The sequence below is a fragment of the Bidens hawaiensis genome, unplaced genomic scaffold, assembly GCF_021521415.1.
Source record: "Bidens hawaiensis isolate Kalapana, Puna unplaced genomic scaffold, B.hawaiensis_p1.1 tig00004595_1, whole genome shotgun sequence".
NCBI lineage: Eukaryota > Viridiplantae > Streptophyta > Magnoliopsida > Asterales > Asteraceae > Bidens > Bidens hawaiensis.
The window spans coordinates 41,590-61,278 of NW_027491279.1; the positions used below are offsets into that span (position 1 = coordinate 41,590).

At 36.3% G+C, this 19,689-nt stretch overlaps 1 protein-coding gene across 1 annotated transcript; it reads left to right on the plus strand.

Moving 5' to 3' along the window:
• The first annotated feature begins 6,169 nt into the window (after window positions 1–6,169).
• On the plus strand, window positions 6,170–14,679 carry LOC143627070 (BAHD acyltransferase DCR-like). Its single transcript, XM_077096965.1, has 5 exons — window positions 6,170–6,788; window positions 9,213–9,469; window positions 9,841–9,943; window positions 13,105–13,269; window positions 14,132–14,679. The coding sequence occupies exons 1-5, from the start codon at window positions 6,348–6,350 to the stop codon at window positions 14,489–14,491; spliced, it is 1,326 nt and encodes a 441-aa protein (XP_076953080.1). The 5' UTR covers window positions 6,170–6,347; the 3' UTR covers window positions 14,492–14,679.
• Window positions 14,680–19,689: the final 5,010 nt, after the last annotated feature.

Below are 19,689 nucleotides of genomic sequence, written 5' to 3' on the forward strand. Positions count from 1 at the left end.
TTTTCGCGGAATAAAAAACATCAATCATTTGTTACAAAACATTAAATCTTTTCTTTGATACCATAACACAAAACTTTATATTCAAAACATTGTTACTTCTTTCTTCAGATGCCAGCCGTTCAATCCATGCCGTGTGTCATCCTCATGCTAACTCTATAATCAGCTCACCTGCGTGCATACTAAAAGTCAGCTACGCTGAGTGAGTTCTAGTTAATCAGGTATCATACAATTTAATCCCATATATTACTTCCCGTATCCGAAGACACCTATTACTACCTTAACCTTGTATAAATATCCATAGGAGGATTGTCACGTAATATTTATTTAAAAGAACCATTACCATTACCCTACCATATATACTTTCCATAGGAGGAACACTATACTATCCATAGAAGGAACACTTTACTATCCATAAAAGGAACACTATACCTTCCATAAAAGGAACACTATACTTTCCATAAAAGGAACACTATACCTTCCATAAAAGGAACACTATACCTTCCATAAAAGGAACACTATACCTTCCATAAAAGGACACTATACTTTATTATTTAATATCCATGTAAGGAGCTAGTCACTTCCCTTGACGATACGTGCAATATCCGAAGATCGTTCACGTACCATCAAGCAATCATTGTTATATTTCACATTATCCATATAAGGCATACACATAAAATTATATCCTTTCGTTCATACTTTCTTACTTTCTTTAGTATTATCTTACTTTCATATCTTACGTTATAAAGAGCATTACGCCCTACATTCCTCGAGTATTACTAGGGCTCGGTACCCTCTTCGTAACCATACAACCATACGTTATCATTTCTTTCTTCTATTATCTCTATCATGTTCATACACATAAACATTCATAACATACTTACCTTATTCTTAGCGCTGCAACCTGACAGTACGTGCAATATCCGAAGATCGTTCACGTACCATCAAGCAATCATTCATATATTTCACATTATCCATATAAGGCATACACTTATCTCTTAGGATAAGTGTATTGACAAACATATTGAGTATGCACACAGCCCCGAAAAAGTAACACATAAATGGGGCTAGAAACTCACCTGAATTCTGCTTCTTTTTCTGATAGCTGTAAATCCCTTCTCTATCTGAGCTCGGCTGACTGTACAAGTTACACGTATCAATATTCGCCTGATCTAATCTGGTGGCCTAGTAGTAGCTTACTTAACTTATCGCTTTTTAATTTATTTTCTAATCAAACTTAGCTCTAGGCGAAGTTAACCTTAGGCGAACTTAGCTGTAGGCGAAGTTAAACCTCAGGCGAACTTAGCTTCAGGCGAAGTTAAACCTTAGGCGAACTTGGCTTCAGGCGAAGTTAAACCTTAGGCGAACTTGGCTTCAGGCGAAGTTATCATCAAGCGAACTTAACTTTATAGCGAAGTTGCCATCAGGCGAACTTAGCTTGTAGGCGGAGTTCATCAGGCGAACTTAGCTTGCAGGCGAAGTTCGTTGCGTTGAAGGCGAAGTTGCCCAGATGAAGGCGAAGTTGCCCAGACAGCCGCTGTTCGGTTTCTTTCCAGCATTTTGAGCGATTTTAACACCCTTGCTATGGTTCAATATCACCCACTACGCTTCCCGACCATCTTTGGTCGCTTATACACTAAAAAGCTTGGATCATTAAACCTTAAAGGCCAAGAATCATACATTTTTGAGCTTGTTTGGATCTCCTTTAACTTGTTAACGCAACTAGTCGCCCTCTCTCACTCTCGGATCAGTCCGATTCTTCCCTTGGCTCGGCCCGGTTCCGGCGAAGTTAGTGTATGTGTGTGTGGAGTGTGCTTGGATAAAGATAGAATGAAGATATTTTGGGGTGTTAGGGTATTTATATCCCTGAGATCCCATGGACCTAAGGCCCATTCTCATTTAACCCATCCTAATTAATCCAAGTCCACAACCCACATCCATTACCTAACACTAGCCCGACCCATACCAACTCCTATTCTATTATTTATTTCCTGATAACCCGGGTAAACTTTCTCTCTATTATTAAGTAACATAATTAATATTACTTGGAAATTTCGGGATGTTACACTCATTTCATTTCACATCATCGAAAATGTCACATAACCAAATATTCATAACTCAAATACAACAAAATATAACAAAATATAGCAAATCAAATATTGTTCAGTTTTGCTAATATCCTAACGGTATTTGTGACGTTTTCTTCACCGAACTCCATAATCAACCTAGATGCAAACCTGTAACATTTCATAAAATAAAGTTTATCAACACAAAGGTTGGTGAGCAATTCGTAAGTTTGAACAATAGATATATAGTATGAAAAGCCACAAAACTAGTATACAAAACCATAAATAATAGCTATAAACTTGGATAAATAGTTATCGCTAACAAGTTAGCGACACCCAACTATAAGGGGTTGCCAAATAGTTTAGGATTTTATAGTTATCGTTAATTGCATTACGTTAACGACACCTTGCCATGAGGGGTTGCCAAATGGTCTAGGATTTATAGTTTCACCATCCAAAAGCGATAAACACATAGTCAAATAAGCATAGAACACCAAATCGAGCAATTATTCAAGTAAGGTATACAACAACGTTTGTGGTTTAAGACCCAAGTATAAAACATTTAGTTTAGATAAGTTAAAATGTCACCCCCAAAATAAAAGATAGAAAATGGGGTATGAAGTTACTCACATTCAAGTAATAAACTTGAAAGATTGATTATTTGGATATTTGCCGGAACGACGAGTTTAACGTATGAAGCCTAAATAAAAGAAAGTCTTGGATTTAGAAATGTTGTCTTGAAGATCTTTAAATAAAATAATTGTTGCAAAAACTAATCAATTAAAGTTCAAGGTTTAAAATGTAACTATTTAAGAATTTATAATAATAACCCTTTTAAAAAATGTAAGTTTGCTCAAAACCGGGTTAAAGTATCTAACCTTAATATTTACTTAACCAATGTTAAGTAATAAGGTGGGGAAAATGCTAAAATGCAAGTTCCATTAGGCTAAAGATACTAAAACGGGTTTTTAACGAGTGTTCGGGTTGTCGGTTCGGGTCTTGACAAATGGTCAAACCCAAAGTCAACTTTCCAAAATATTAATTGTTATGAGATAACTCATTAAAATATACTAACACTTAACCAAGTATGTAGATCTATTGTTTAGAACTAACAACGCACGTTAAGCGAGTGTTCGGTTTTGTCGGTCCAAGCTATGTTATGAGATCAAGTTGGATCCAACTATTCCAAGTACTTAAGAAAATAATTAAAATCAGTTTGTAAACTATTTTTCTAAAGAAATATACAAGTCTTGATAACTAAAAACACACTTGTGTGTCTTAAGCGAGTAAAAGTCGGTATAGTTCGGTCTCCATCTCACAAATAGTTCATAGATGGTTTCTACATGCCCAAATATCATAGAACTTGTATATTGGTTTATAAATGAAGAAAACTTAAATTTTACAACAAAAAAAGTTAACTACAAGTCTTTTAAGCAAAAGTTTCGGTTTAGTTCGGTTTCCATCTCCCAACGAGTTCATAGATGGATTCCATATTCTTAATATCAAAGAACTTGTAAAAATGATTTTTGAAACTCAAATCTAGCAATAAACATGTTTAAACAACTATTTTAACAAAACTAGTAAACAAAAGTTCGGTTTCCAGTTTGGACTAGTTTCGGTTAAACCGAGGTTAGTCTTATACAAACCCACACCATGGAACTTGTAAATAAGATGAACAAAATAAAGGGTTAGAAGTTAGTCATAAGTGATATGTATAATAAGTTATGTGTGTGTAAATATATATCAATAACACGAAGTCCTCCATGAAGCCTTGCCTTATGACATTCGAAACTTAACCAACCAAAGTCGGTGAAGTAACAAATAAAGGAAACAAGGGGTGTGTATTATATATATGTTGTACCACCATATTCAAGAGTTAGTAATGTTAGATGAACAAGTTAGAATGAAAGACTATAGTTAGTTTGACTTGAGAAGTCAAAACTTCAAGAATACATAAGAAATAACAACCTTGAATCTATGGAGTTTGTGAGAGTTTTTGGAGATGTAGCAAGAGTAAAATGAAGAAGATGGGTGTGTATATATAGGGAAGGAGTGAAGGGTTGGGTATAAAGATTCTTTTATGGTTTGCATAAAAATGGGTATGTTTAAATGGTCAAACAATGCATAATATAAAAAATATATATATATTTTATATATTTTAAATGACAAGATCCAATATTTTATATATTTGAAATGTTCGGGTTACAAACGGGTCGGGTTTACATAACAAAAGTGACCCGAAATTGACGAATGTCACAATAAGTCCTTTGCTAGCAACGTTTATGATTAATTTTATATATATTAGGGTTAGCATATCGTGTATACCCATACACGATAAGACACAAACATACAACATGCATATATGTACACGACACGAAAACTTATCGTGTACATGTATCATAAAACCAAACGCGAACCTTTTAATACAATGTATACACGATAAAACACGAACTTGTTAATACCGGTGACCCCGCTGCAACTGCAAGGAGGCCGAACTGTCGGAGAATTGGACATGTGGAGAGGTAGACTGGAAAATTGAAGGACTGCGAAGGCTTTGTGAGCCGTCTGCTTGAAGTTGGATTGGAATGATATGCACCGTGTTCAATTGATTAGGATAAAAATTATGATTAAATATTTAGGGTATATATAACATATTATATTATTATATATTCTTACTGATAAAAACAATTTAATAAAGTACTAATGGGTACTTAACATGTAAACGTGTATTTTACCTGTTTATAAACGAAAATTAACATGTTGATTCTTGTCAACCTGTTTAGTACACAAAACTTGTTAAGACCATACCTGATATATATTGTATTTTTAACAAAGTTAAAGATTTTAATACACCAAATTGAATGTTGTAGACTATTTAAAAGAGTTAAGTGCCATTTTAGTACCTGTGGTTTGTTCAGTTACGCAACTTTAGTATCTTTTTTGAATTTTATGCAAATGGCTACTTCAGTTTTTTAAAACTTGCAATTTTAGTACTTTTTTCTAACTCCGTTAATTTTTGTTCGTTAAATTAGGGGCATTTTAGTAATTTTATTATTTTATTTATTTATTTATTTTTTATTTCCCCCCCCCCCCCCCTTCTCTCTCTCTCTCAAACCTTAATTCTCCAACTCATATCAATCCAATCCTCAAATCAAACACTTTCTCCTCAATTGATCCTCATCGGAAAAATGCACCCAGTCACTGTTGCACCCAACTAAAACGCACCTCTTGTTCGCCAAAAAAAACACACCTCCTGCTTGCCGGAAAGTCGCACCCAACCACCACCGCACCCAACTCTTGCTCACCGCACCAACACTTACATCCACCATCTTCAAAGAAGATTAGAGGCAGAAATTGTTGGACGGGTTAATCAAACAACTTAATTTCAGACGAGGGGAAGAAGGAGAGAAATCTAAGGGATGATGGCGGTGGCTATTGTCATGTAGTGAAAGGAGGTGGCTGTCGGTTATGGCCAAGCCTGAAAACGAAGTTGGTGGGGTGAAGATGAGAGGAGGTGCTGTGGTGATGAATTTTTAGGGTTTGTTGGAAGAAAATGTAGAGATGATGACGGTAAAGAAGAACAGAGGTGTAAATAGAGAAAATGTATTATAAATATATTCTTTAGTTTTTTTTTTAATAACATTTAATATATTTTTTTGTTTTTTAATGTATATTTTTTATCAGGTGAAAGTTTACAAAATTGCCAACCACGGTATGTGATTCCAAAGTAAAGAAAATAACAAAATTACTAAAGTACTCTTAATTTAACGAACAAAAATTAACGGAGTTAGAAAAAAGTACTAAAATTATAAGTTTTAAAAAACTGAAGTAGCCATTTGCATAAAATTCAAAAAAGGTATTAAAGTTGCATGATTGAACAAACCACAGGTATTAAAATAACACTTAACTCTTATTTAAAATAACATAAATGGTATGTTGAATTATATGGTATCCACCAATTATTTACATTATTTATGTTTGTCTCTCTTTAATGAAAAATTAAGTTTAATTGATATAAAAGGACCACACTTATTTTACTCATAACTCCCATCCATACTTCGGTTGCAAATGGTATAACTCCCATCCATACTTCGGTTGCAAATGATAGAGGGGGCAATAAATGGTCACAACTACACATATGAAGGTCATTAATGCAATTTCAACTACACTCAAATGAATTATAAGTACCCCATTTTCAACCCCTTTCAACACACAACTTTCATCAACAAGACATTTTTTTCTTTTTATTTTTTGCCATATTTTGCTATTAACCGGTGATCGAAAATGGCACCCGAAGCGCGTTTTAAAGTCGAAACCATAAGCAAAAGTCATGTTAAGCCACAAAAGTTAATAGGCAGAAAAGAGTGTCAATTGGTCACATTTGATCTTCCATATATAGCCTTTTACTACAACCAAAAATTGTTGATCTATAAAGGTGGTGTGGAGGAGTTTGAGGGCATTGTGGAGAAGTTGAAAGATGGGTTGAGGGTAGTTTTGGAAGAGTTTTATCAATTGGCTGGGAAATTGGAAAAAGATGATGATGGGGTGTTCAAGGTGGTGTATGATGATGATATGGATGGGGTAGAGGTGGTGACTGCTGCCGCGGAATACACCGAGACCGCGGATTTGTTGAAGGAGGAGGGAACCTTGAAGCTTAAGGAGTTTATTCCTTATAATGAAGTTTTGAACCTTGAGGGGCTTCATCGTCCGCTTTTATCTGTCCAGGTAGTTTTACTTAATAAAAAATCTTCGAATTAGTTTAAGGGGTATTGTTTCATACATCACTTCTGAGAATTTTACATCATTTTTTTTACTGTAAACAGTCGTTTACAAAAGATAAACGCGCTATTTACATGTCTAGTAAATTGACGTAGAAATCGAGGTGGTGTATGAAAACTTATTCTCTTTCTTACACGTACATCACCCACCTCAAATTTACATCTCTCTTAGAAAACATCAAATCAATAGTGATTTCTTTTTTTCTTTTAAAGTGGAACGAGAGAATTATTATTATTTTGAAAAATGGCAAAAAAATTTTTTACATCATCTCTCTTAGAAAACATCAAATCAATAGTGCTTTCTTTTTATCTTTTAAAGTGGAACAAGAATTATTACAGTATTATTTTGAAAAATGACAAATTAGATATTAATAATCCTAACTTAATGTCATTTGCTATTTGCCGATAGTAATCCCAACTACAAATATTCATGTTGATGATTCGAGCTTTTAAAAAAATTACTCTTATTAGATAGCCTTTAAAAAGAACTTAACGGCGTTAAGTATTATCCGAATTTCAAACTAATTTTAGAATTTTTGATTAGAATAAGGATACATGTTGATTTATGTAAAATTACATCGAAACGGTTCTCCAAATAACAAAATAGTGATTCAATTTGGGTGTTTGAACTTCCGGTTAACAAATATAAAGCCATTTGGATACCGTTTCAAGATAAGTTTTGCATCAATCGACTTATATCTTCCTTCCGGTCAAAAACTAAAACATCAGTTTGTAATTCAAATAATGCCGCTAAGTTTTTTTTGACATAGGTCCAATGAGATTATGAGAGTAAATTTTTCAAAAGTTCGGACCAACAACAACAATATTCTCAGTTAGAATTATTATCGGTAAATTACATTATGTTAGGATTACTAAAATCCAATTTACCTAAAATTAGAACGAGTATAACCATATAACAAATAACATGAGTGAAGGTGAGATACGAATATACGATTAGTACAATACCTTTTTTATTCGTAATTTGATATAATATTATATTTACCAACTAAACTAAATATCAATTATATTCATTTAAATATTGACTTACATAATATGAAACTTTGGAGTGTAAAAGAGGGAAGAATAAGATAACAATGATTATATTCTAAATTATATTTGATAAAATGATTATATAATAAATTTCAAGTGTTTTGTTTAATTATAATTTTTTGAATGTTGTCTCAAACGTATAGCCATTATTCTTTAATACTCGGTTAAATACCATTCAAAGAAGCTAATTATTTTTGATTTTGTACCAATTAATATATTTATTTTTGTTGAAGGTTGGTGATGTGAATTAATACTCTGTTAATATCATTCAAAGATATTAAATATTTTTTATTTTGTACTGATTAATATATTTATTTTTGTTAAAGTGAATTAAATATAATGCATGTTAAATAAATGCACTTCATTAATTATAAATCTGTTAACAATGACTGGTCTATATGGTCCAAATATATTTACTTCTGTTTTTTTTTAACAACCGAATGTACACTCAAAGATATGATTGAACCATTAACCTCCTATGTCAAAAAAACTTGTTTCAAAATAATTATTTTATGTTTTAATTAGTTTTGCACCTTTAAGTCTTTAACACCTTTATTTCTATATAAATAACAAACTAACTATACCATAAAACAGCACATTTTTTAACTTTCCGTTTAATTTAATCAATAACTATGTTACTAATCATGCACATTAGGCAATTAAAAATGCCAGAAAATAATTTGCTGATTGCAAAAATTGCTAAAATTAATTAGTCTTGAAGTAAATATTTTGAAGACTTTAAAAAAAAGATAATGATCTGGATTTCAGAATTTCATCTATGAAATTCCTCGAAGTTTAAATGTAATTCTCATTAAATAAAATTATATTGCAATAAATGTGTATTTTGACTTCTCACAACTACCAACTTTGTCTCAAAACAAACCGTAATAAATGTCAACTTTTAAAAAGGCACTTTTTTTTGACATCATAAAAAAGTTACTTTAATACAGTTAACTAATTAATAATTAAATTAATATTCTTTAATTAACGGATGCATATTCTTTTTAACGGCATATCTACCTTTATCTTCTTGATAATGAAAGATTGAAAGGACTTGAGCCCTCATTAATTTTAAAACATAGTTTTAACTATTAATACATTAATACCGCTAGCCAAATGTTCACTGGTAAATTGATATATAGCATGGTGGTGTAACTTTATTTGTATATTAACCAAATTGTCGCTAGCCTAACGGTATCAAGATATGATGGAAATATGTCTTTTCTCACTAATATGAGGATTCGAGTGTTATTTTAAATAAAAGTGTAGATTTTTGAATTATTTTCTTCTATTAACATTTTCACCTCTAATACTTATTCAGCTAACCAAGCTCAAAGATGGGCTTGTAATGGGCTGCACATTCAACCATGCAATCTTAGACGGTACATCAACATGGCACTTCATGAGCTCATGGGCCGAACTCTGCACCGGATCCAAATCCATTTCCGTTCAACCCTTCTTGGACCGGACCCAAGCCCGAAACACACGAGTGAAGCTGGACCTCACACCACCGGCCCAACAAAACGGCGACGGTGCAACACCACCATCAGCCACACTGTTAAAAGAGAAGATCTTCAGGTAGGGACGTGCACGGTTCGATTTGATTATTAGCCTCCAAAAAAACTTAGGTTAAGAATTTTTACTTAGAAATATTTGGAAATGGAGGTATGAGTACATCATTCATAAATACATGAAATGTAGGCATAAATACATAAAATGGAAATATAAATATATGAAACGAAATGAGATATAAATACATGAAATAGTGATATAAAATCTAGAAATATATTAAAAAATGAATGGTTCGTTCGGTTAATTTCGGTTAATCGAGGGTACAAAAAAAAAAAAACAGATAACCATCTTATGTTAATTTGGTTTCAGTTTAATTTTGGTTCGATTCCGTGGGTTTTCGGTCCAGTTAACGGTTCAGTTATTGCTAACCCATTCAGGTTCTCAGAATCGGCAATCGAAAAAGTCAAAGCTAAAGTCAATGCCAATCCACCTGATGGAGCTACTAAACCCTTCTCCACTTTCCAGTCACTCTCCACACACATATGTAGAGGTGGTCAAAAAAACCGGTCCTCGAACCGGTTTGCCGGTTTAAACCGGAAACCGGTTTTTAAGAAAACCGGTTTTTTGTAAACCGGTTTGACCGGTTTACAAACCGGCGGTTTATATATCGGTTACACAATTTGGAGCCAAAACCGGTTTTATAACCGGTTATAAAAAAAACCGGTTTTTTTTAATAACCGGTTATTAAAAAACCGGTTTTTTTAATAACCGGTTTTTTAAAAAACCGGTTAACTGGTTTTTTTATAAACCGGTTTTTGACCGTTATAAAAAAACCGGTTAACCGGTTAAAAACCGGTTTTTTCCCGTTGATTAACGGCCATATAGCCGTTTTTTATAATTTTTGACCGTTTTTTTTTTTCCCCATTTTACCCCCACAAACATCTATATATAGCTTAGGTTGGGTATTGGTTAGATCACACTCGATTATACAACTCCAAACGCTCTAAACGTTTATTACATACGCGATTATTTTGTTATCTCACGCTCAATTATACCACATTACCACTCCATACGCTCTTATTTCGTAGTCGATTATCATGGCCTCCCAAAGTGCTGCTTCATCCGTCAACATGGGTGCCTCGAACACGGGAGAAACGGTCGTTCGGGTCATCCCCACGAAACGAAACCAAGATGTTTGGCAACATTTCGACCTATGCGAAATGTCTAACGGTACCCAAAAAGCTCGATGCAAACATTGTTTGAAGTTTTATGGCAAAGATGCAAACTCCACTTTAAGAGCGCATGTACAAAGGCCCTTTTGCAAGGCCTTGAAGGACGAATCGGGAAGTAGTTCGCAGCCGGAGATGACGAATCAAGGAACGGTGTTTACGTACGACCTTGAAGCGGTACGTCAAAAGTTTTCAAACTTTGTGATTCAAAATACACTTCCTTTCAACCACTTCGACAACCCTCAATTCACGGAGATGATGCAAAAGTATGTTCAACCACGCTACCAACACGTAAGTCGTTCGACCCTTAGAAGAGATTGTCTTAAAGTTTGGAAAAACGCTAAATCCGAACTAATTTCATACTTTTCAAACTTACAAACTGGTGTAAACTTAACAACGGATGTGTGGTCGGTACCTAATGGTTCGCCCGACTCATACATTTGTGTGACGGCTCATTGGGTTGACCCCGGGTCGTGGCAAATGATGAAACGAACCGTTGCGTTTCAATTGTTTGATTACCCGCACACGGGTAGAAATATTTTTAAACTCTTGGATAAAGTCATTCGACAATACAAGATTGAAGATAAAATCTTTTCAATTTCGTTTGATAACGCGTCCAACAATACGGCCGCGGTTGGCCATTTAAAATTAAAGTATAAACCTATTTGTGATGGAGCGTTTTTTCATAGCCGATGCATTGCACATATTATCAACTTGGCCGTGCAAGATGGGTTAAACGTGATCGAAACGCAAAGAAACAATTTTAAAAGAATGTTACGAGATGTTTTTAGCAACAATAAAACATTTTCAAGATACAAAAAATTTTGTGATGAAGCTAATTGTCAATGGTTGGGGCCCAATTGGGATTGTCCAACAAGATGGAACTCGACTTGTGATATGTTTGAGAAAGCCATCCAACAAAAAGAATCACTAATTGCGTTTCATCAAATAATGTCAAGTAGGGGTAAATGTGCACCGTACGATCCTAGAAACTGGTTATTGATTGAGATCGTTACGGAGGTCCTTCAAATTTTTAAATCTTGCACAACTAGTTTATCCGGGGTTTACTATCCAACAAGCCCCATTGCTTTACCAAAAATTGCTGTCATGTGCACAAAGTTGAGTGAACTTCATTGTAGGGGTGCACCTTATTTTGATATGGGTGTAAAAATGAAAGAAAAAATTAGAAAATATTTTCAACAACTACCCGCTGTTTTGACATGTGCTGCTGCGTTAAACCCTTGCATAAATGTTGGTGGTGTTGAAGCTTTAATAGAAAAAATTTGTGATGAGCTAGAGTTAAACGACGATCAAAACCCCTATTATAACCAAACTTTAAAGAATGCTTTCAACACCACCTTGTCTAACATGTATGATGTTTACCTTACAAAATACGGGTCGTCTTCCCAAATTCATGACTCGTTAAGAGCTGTTGCCCAATCCCAATCCCAAACCGACCTTGAAATGGGGATGTACTACATGATTTGGGAAGACGCCGGTAAACGTCAAAAGGTAAACACCCCAAGCAGTGAACTTGGAAGGTATGGTGGTACCAACTTTGTGAAACACATGACTCCAGATGAATTTAGAAGTCTTGATTTGCTGGCTTGGTGGAGAGGTAAGGAGGATGAGTTTCCGATCCTCGCTGCCATGGCCAAAGATTTACTAACGGTCCAAGCTTCCACGGTAGCTTCGGAGTCTGCTTTTTCTGTTTCTGGCAGGGTTATATCGATTAGGAGGACTCGACTCACTCCACCAGCTGTAGAGATTTCTATTTGCTACAAGGATTACTTGGACGCTTTAGATAGGGCACAACATCAACGCTCACTCGAGGGGGAAATGGACTATGAGGCGGGCTTGTATGAAGACGAGGTCAATCAAGGACACACTCAACCAATGACCGATGAAGAAGCCGCGTACGACGATTACCTAAGGAATAGCTCGGGATCGGGTAGCGATGAAAATAATGAGTAAGAAACAGCAAGTTGTTAATGTAATCGTGTCTAAGCATTCTTTAATGTTTGTATTTTTGAGTTACGAATATGCGATAACGATTTAATGTTTGTATTTTTAATGTAAAAGCTATAAATGAAAGTTATGTATTTTTGAGTTACGAATATGCGATAACGATTTAATACTTGTAGTTACCGGTTTGCCTTGTAGTTACCGGTTTGTTTATACTGTGAAAAAATAATGGTTATTTAAAAAATAAAAAATAAAAAAAAAACCGGTTAACCGGTTAGACCGGTTATTAAAAAACCGGTTAATAAAAAAACCGGTTTATTAACCGGTTCTAACCGGTTCACAAACCGGTCGTAACCGGTTTGACCGGTTATGGTTTTCATGCACAAAAACCGGTTATTAACCGGTCCGGTTATTAACCGAACCGGTTTTTTTCCAGGACGAAAAAAACCGGTCCGGTTAATAACCGAACCGGTTTTTTTAAAAAAACCGATTTGTGCACCTCTACACATATGGCACTCCGTCACTAATGCCCGTAACTTAAAACCGGAGGATTACACGGTGTTCACCGTGTTTGCTGATTGTCGTAAACGAGTGGATCCTCCTATGCCGGAAAGCTACTTTGGTAATTTAATTCAGGCGATCTTTACCGTCACCACTGCTGGATTATTGCAGGTAGGGGTGATTTTTGGATTTCAAAGTTTTAAATCTGTACTTGAAAACCAACCCAAATCTTTTACTAATTTATTTAGTTTGGGTTAGTTCGGTTTCGAGTATCTAAGGAAAAAACAACAACTTAGATTTATAACTACAATATCATAATCGATCAAGTAAAATATACCATAATCGATTAAACGGTTAAGTCATAAAGCATATACCATAACCAAACTCAATTAAGGGTGTGTTTGGGATTCCTTATTTAAGTCCAAAAGGACTTTATGTGAAAAGGAATTATAAACTTATGATTTTTTGAGAAGGAGTTTGTATAAAAGTGTTTTGATTAACTTATGTTAATAAGTTGTTTTTTAAGGAGTGTTTGGGAATATTATACCCTTTAAGTTAATAAGTTAGAGAATCATAACTTTTCAAAACTCTCTTATTTTGCCTTGGCCATAAGTTAAAAACCATAAGTCTTTATGGTTTGCCAAACACCTTTTAAACATTATTAACTTTTCAAAAAGTTTATAAGTTATAAGTTGGTGTAAATAAGGAATCCCAAACACCCCCTAAATCTACTAATAGGATCATGTATTAAAAAAAAGTTTATTTGGTGTCTGATGTTTAGGTGGTTATGTTTTTATTTGGGGATTTTTTTTTCATTTGTTGTGTAATCTAGCATCTTGCTAGACTTGTTTTAATAAAATTTCGTTTTTAAAAAACAAATAGTCTATTTAAGTTTTTTAGGTTGGGCAAAAACCCATAAATCATATTTTAGTTTTTTCTCGGGTTCAGGTTTTTCGGGTTGGGTTAGTTCAGGTTTGGATTTTTCTTATGTCGGATTTCAGTTTTCGGATAAAATTAACAACCCTAATTGCAGGCAAATCCACCGGAATTCGCGGCATCGTTGATCCAAAAAGCGATCGATACGCACGACGCGAAGGCAATCGAAGCACGAAACAAGGAGTGGGAGAGTAACCCAATCATATTTCAGTACAAGGACGCCGGAGTGAACTGTGTTGCGGTGGGAAGTTCCCCTCGGTTCAAGGTCTACGATGTGGATTTCGGGTTTGGTAAACCCGAAAGCGTTCGGAGCGGGGCGAATAACCGGTTTGATGGTATGGTTTATTTGTATCCATCTAAGGATGGTGGAAAAGGCATTGATGTTGAGATTAGTTTGGAAGCAAGTGCAATGGACAACCTTGAGAAGGATAAGGAGTTCCTCCTAAGCCATGAATAAAGAAGTTGAAATTGAAATCATGGAGTTAGATTTCATAAATAATATGATTTGGTTCTAAAAGTGTTTGATGGGTTGTTTGGTTATTTATTGGTCTATTTGTATGTAGGTTTAATTTTCGGATTAACTATGCCTATTAAGTGTGGTTAAGTGTATATTAGTTTCAATGTGTGGTTAAGTTTGTAACCAAATCATATCTTCTGTTTATTGATTCAATTTTCAAGCTATTTTAGGCAGTGTGGTGGGATCCTTTTTTGAGCAATTATTAGTACTTTAATCTTTACTATTCTTTGGTTCATAATATGTTACTTTAGTAATACTATAATGAGTATTATAGATGTTGGGATTTGGACGCTATCTCTAAGACGCTATATGCTGGGATCCTTTTAAAAGACGCTATCTCTAAGGATTTGGACCTTTTTATAGATGTTGGGGAAGCCCTTCGGGCGGGGGATAAATGGTTATGTGGGAGGTGCATGACGTTGCATGCCCTTAGCAGGGGGTGCAAGCATGCTGATGGCGTCTATTCTTTTCCGGTGGATCCTGGAGATGCTGGAGAATTCATCGTTGGGATCCAGAAACCTAATCGTGTGTCTGTGGATAGGGATCCAGGTCCATCTGTAGGAGTGGTTGGGGATGTATCCCTTGTGGAACGGGTTTTCTCCCTTCCCATTCAAACGGTTAAGAGCATCCCCCCAAGTTGTCGTTTGGCGTTTGCTCAGACTTTGGCATGCGCTTTACGCAAGGTAGTGGATTCACTAGGCTCAATTGAGAATTGGGTCAAATTACTATTGTTGCCACGGTGTACTTTAAGGGTGGTGAAACCTTCCACTAGGCAGGAACGCAGGTCAGGGAATCGAAATTCTTTGCAATGTAGTAGCATTCAGCAAGCACTTGCGGTGTGGAAAGATGGATCTGGTTTTGCTGACTTGGTTCTTTCTCTCTTTGATAACGTGGGGGGGAGCACTTTTTCTAAAAGAGAGGTGGGAGGGGAGGAGGGTTCTGAAAACAGCCTCAATATTAAACAATGTCTCAGGAAAGTCAGGGATGGTCATTTCACAGCTGCAGTCAAGGTATTATGCTCAAGTGGGGTTGCCCCTCTCGGATATTCAACCATGAAAGCCCTCATTGATAAACACCCAGTGGTGCCGCCTCCGTCGTTGCCTTCTAGCTCTGTCGCCCTGCCTACTCTCTCTGTGGATGGGGACTGTGTGCTTAGATGTATCCGATCATTTCCTAAAGGGACCTCATGCGGGAGAGACGGGATGCGGGCGCAACACTTGTTGGACGCTCTTAGTGGTGAGGGATCAGTGACTTCCATGGGTCTGCTCTCAGCCATCACTGAAGTCGTCAACTTATGGCTAGGGGGTCTGTGCCCCAAGGTGCTCGCTGAGTTTATTGCTTCGGCCCCCCTTACCCCTTTATTAAAGCCGGATAATGGAATTCGGCCCATTGCTGTGGGGGCTATCTGGCGTAGGTTGGTTTCTAAAGTGGCTATGAAGATGGTTGGGAAGGAAATGACTCAGTATTTAGGGGACTTTCAGTTTGGGGTGGGGACCCCTAATGGGGCAGAGGCGGTGCTTCACAGCGCGAACCGGTTTCTTAACTCCTTTCACGCGGACGGCTCTTTAGCTATGCTTACCGTGGACTTCTCCAACGCCTTCAATATGGTCGACCGCACAGCCTTTCTCCGGGAGGTTCATCATCATTGCCCGTCTATCTATCTATGGGTCCAGTTCCTTTATGCCCAGCCGGCTAGGTTGTATGTTGGTGATGACTGTATAGGGGCTACTACTGGGGTTCAGCAGGGAGACCCCCTTGGGCCCCTCCTCTTTGCCTTAGCATTACACCCTCTTGTTCTTCGGGTACAAAATGACTGTAACCTCCCATTTCATGCTTGGTACTTGGATGATGGGACTTTTATTGGTGGTGCCAACGAAGTCGCTAAAGCCCTAGACATTATCAACTCGGAAGGGCCATCATTGGGGCTGCAACTTAATATTAAGAAAACCGAGGTTTTTTGGCCAGCGTGTAATGGGGTGAAAGTCAAAGATGGGCTCTTCCCTAGTGGGATTGGTAGACCTGAGAGAGGGGTAAAGCTCCTTGGAGGGGCTGTTAGTCGAGATCCCTACTTTATTAAGGAGTTGGCGAGGCGGAGAGCATCTCGTGCGGTTGATCTTATGAAACTCTTACCTTGCCTTAGGGATCCCCAGAGCGAACTCCTCCTGCTTAGGTCTTGCATGGGGGTTGCTAAGTTGCTTTTTGGGTTACGAACATGCCACCCCCATATGATGGATGATGCGGTATCCTGTTTGGATAAGGGGCTACGAGAAGCCATCGAAGACATAGTTGTATGTGGAGGCCCGTTCTTTGGTGATCTTCAGTGGCGACTTGCATCTTTACCAATGCGCTTAGGGGGTTTAGGCCTTCTTTCGGCTCATGATGTTGGGGTTTACGCTTTTGTAGCGTCGAGGGCTCAGTCTTGGAAGCTACAGAATCACATCTTAACGAATAGCGGAGTTGTCGACCTGGACTCAGACTACGTGCAGGCCCTGGAACGCCTAAATGACGCTCTCCCAGACTTTGATATTGGCGGTTTCTCTAATATGGACACCGCCCCACCAAAGCCTCAAAAAACTTTGGCGAATGCCCTTTTTGGCAAAATCGCTCAGAGCCTGGGAGAAGTTTTTGGATTGTCCCCCCGACAGAAGGCGGTTATTGAATGCTTACAAGGTCCTCATGCCCAAGATTTTCTGACCGTTATCCCGATTGATGGCTTGGGCCAAAGCATGTCTGCGGTCGAGTATAGGGCCATTCTTAAGTACCGTTTGATGGTCCCAATGTACCCAGAAGACGAAACATGTCCGATCTGCCGTAAGGCTTGCCTGGATAAATTCGGAGAGCATGCGGTTCATTGTAAGGAGATGCCTGGGTTCAAATACCGACATGATTGGGTGCGGGACGTTCTTTGGGACATCTTAAGGCGAGCTGGGATATCAGCTAAAAAGGAAGCCCCCGTAAACTTCCTTACAGACCCCACGGAAGGGAGATTCACTCTACGACCGGCAGATTTGCTCGTCTTTGGTTGGGCCGGGGGAAAACACGTTTGTGTTGACCTCACAGGGGTATCTCCCTTAGCTGGTTTGAGGGATAATGGGTTTGTAGCTGGGCAAGCAATGGAAAGGGCTGAAACGAAGAAGGTGGAGAAACATGCTAAAGCCTGCGAAGAGAACCAACATGTTTTTGTCCCTCTGGCTTTTGATACATTTGGCTCCTTGGCACCGGAAGCTATCCGTTTCCTAACCAGGGTCCAACAGGTTGTGCATAGCAATGTGTCGACTCCAAAGGGGCAGGGGTATGTCTTTAGCATGTTAGGGTTTGCAATTCAGAAAGGGGTGGCGGCGCAGCTTGTTGCCCGCCTACCTGCTATATTGATGTAATATCTATGTTTATATTTACAATGGATTCAATATTATACTTCAAATATATATATATATATATATATATATAATGAGTGAAAATAAATATAACTTGATATAGATGAGAGTTGAGACTAATTGCATTAAAAATTACCCAAGCTATTGTTAAAAACTTAAAATAAATACATGAAAACCATAAGAAATTGGATCATTGGGAAGTACTACAAGAAACAATAGTGAAGAATAACCGCCAACATCGTACTCAAATCTGAATTCAAAATTTCAAATATTCGATTTTAAACACCCTTAATCCACGTAGCTGAATATAAAAAAAAGTATATGATATTTTTTAATAGAAATAAGATGATAGGATAACTAATGATTACTAGAAATATGTATGCTTGTAAAAGCTTATGGGGTATTTTCTTAAACTATGTTTTGAAAACTTTATACAAATAACACTAGAAATACATCACCTAATAGTCATTAGATTTCTTTATTATTTTATTTGTACGTGGTTGTGTAAATTAGTCCATTTTTCACCCGAAAATTTATATACGTAGTGTAAATGTACTCGTTTTTTACCAAAAATTTGAGCCTCTCCCCTCGTTTATGAAAACCTCCATATAATTTGAGTCCGGCTCCCCACGTGTTTTCGCCCAGGTTTCGTCAGTGCCTAGCTTCTCTATTGAATCAGCGTCCATACAAAACAAATGACTTTAGTGGGACCCGTCTTAAGAACAAAATTGAGAAACACCCCAACGTGTGTTTGAATTCATCCTTAAAACCGCAACATGCGAAAAGCCGAAAACCACAAAAGTTTTTTTTTTTCTTCTTTTTTCACTGTCACTAGTTCTTGTAACCGTTGAAATGGTGACTTAAAATAGAATAGCAATATAAAAGTATAAAACGTAGTAATTACTAAGTGATTACTTCATATTTAACATGAAATAAGTTATGACTGTATATAGGAACTAGGGAGACAAAAGTTTTTATAGTTACAAACACATACAAAACATTAAGGTGTTCAAATTTCGATTCGAATTTGAAACATTCAAAATTCGATTCGAATTCGGTTATTATAAAATTTGAATTTGTTTCGATTCGTATTTAAGTATATAAATTGAATACAAATTTATGATTTTTTATTCGATTCGAATTCAAATTATATATATATATACATATTAATTAAATTTTTTATTGGTGTCAAATCCATAAATAATAGATGTCTATTACAAATTAATTAAAATTAAACCCAATAAGCCATATTATTGTTTCTTAGCCCATACTATTACGGGTGTTATTAACTTCTCGTTTCGAATATGTTGAATTTTAGACTATTTATACTTTAGTTTTGAACTTATTATCATGTGATATTATGGCTACTTTAAATTTATATGCGTGTTTTGCAATTATGATTATGGTTGTCAAAGCTTTTGGCATAGGTGAACTTGAATTAGATCGAATTTATTCGAATTCAAATCGAAATCGAGTTTCAAATACGATTTCGATTCAAAATCCAAATTAGGCATATAATACGAATACGAATCGAATAGTTCAACATTTAATCGAATGCAAATGCCATAAAATAAATAATTATTCAGATTATTCGATTCGATTTAACATAAAAATTCATATTCGATTCGATGAACACCAATGTTTTAAAAACCGGTATTTTACTTGTACCGGATTGGGCTAAAAAATGGTACAACCGGTTGAACCGGGTAATACCGGAAGGTTCAACCGGTTGAATAATTTACCTAATAATTTCCTATAAGTGAT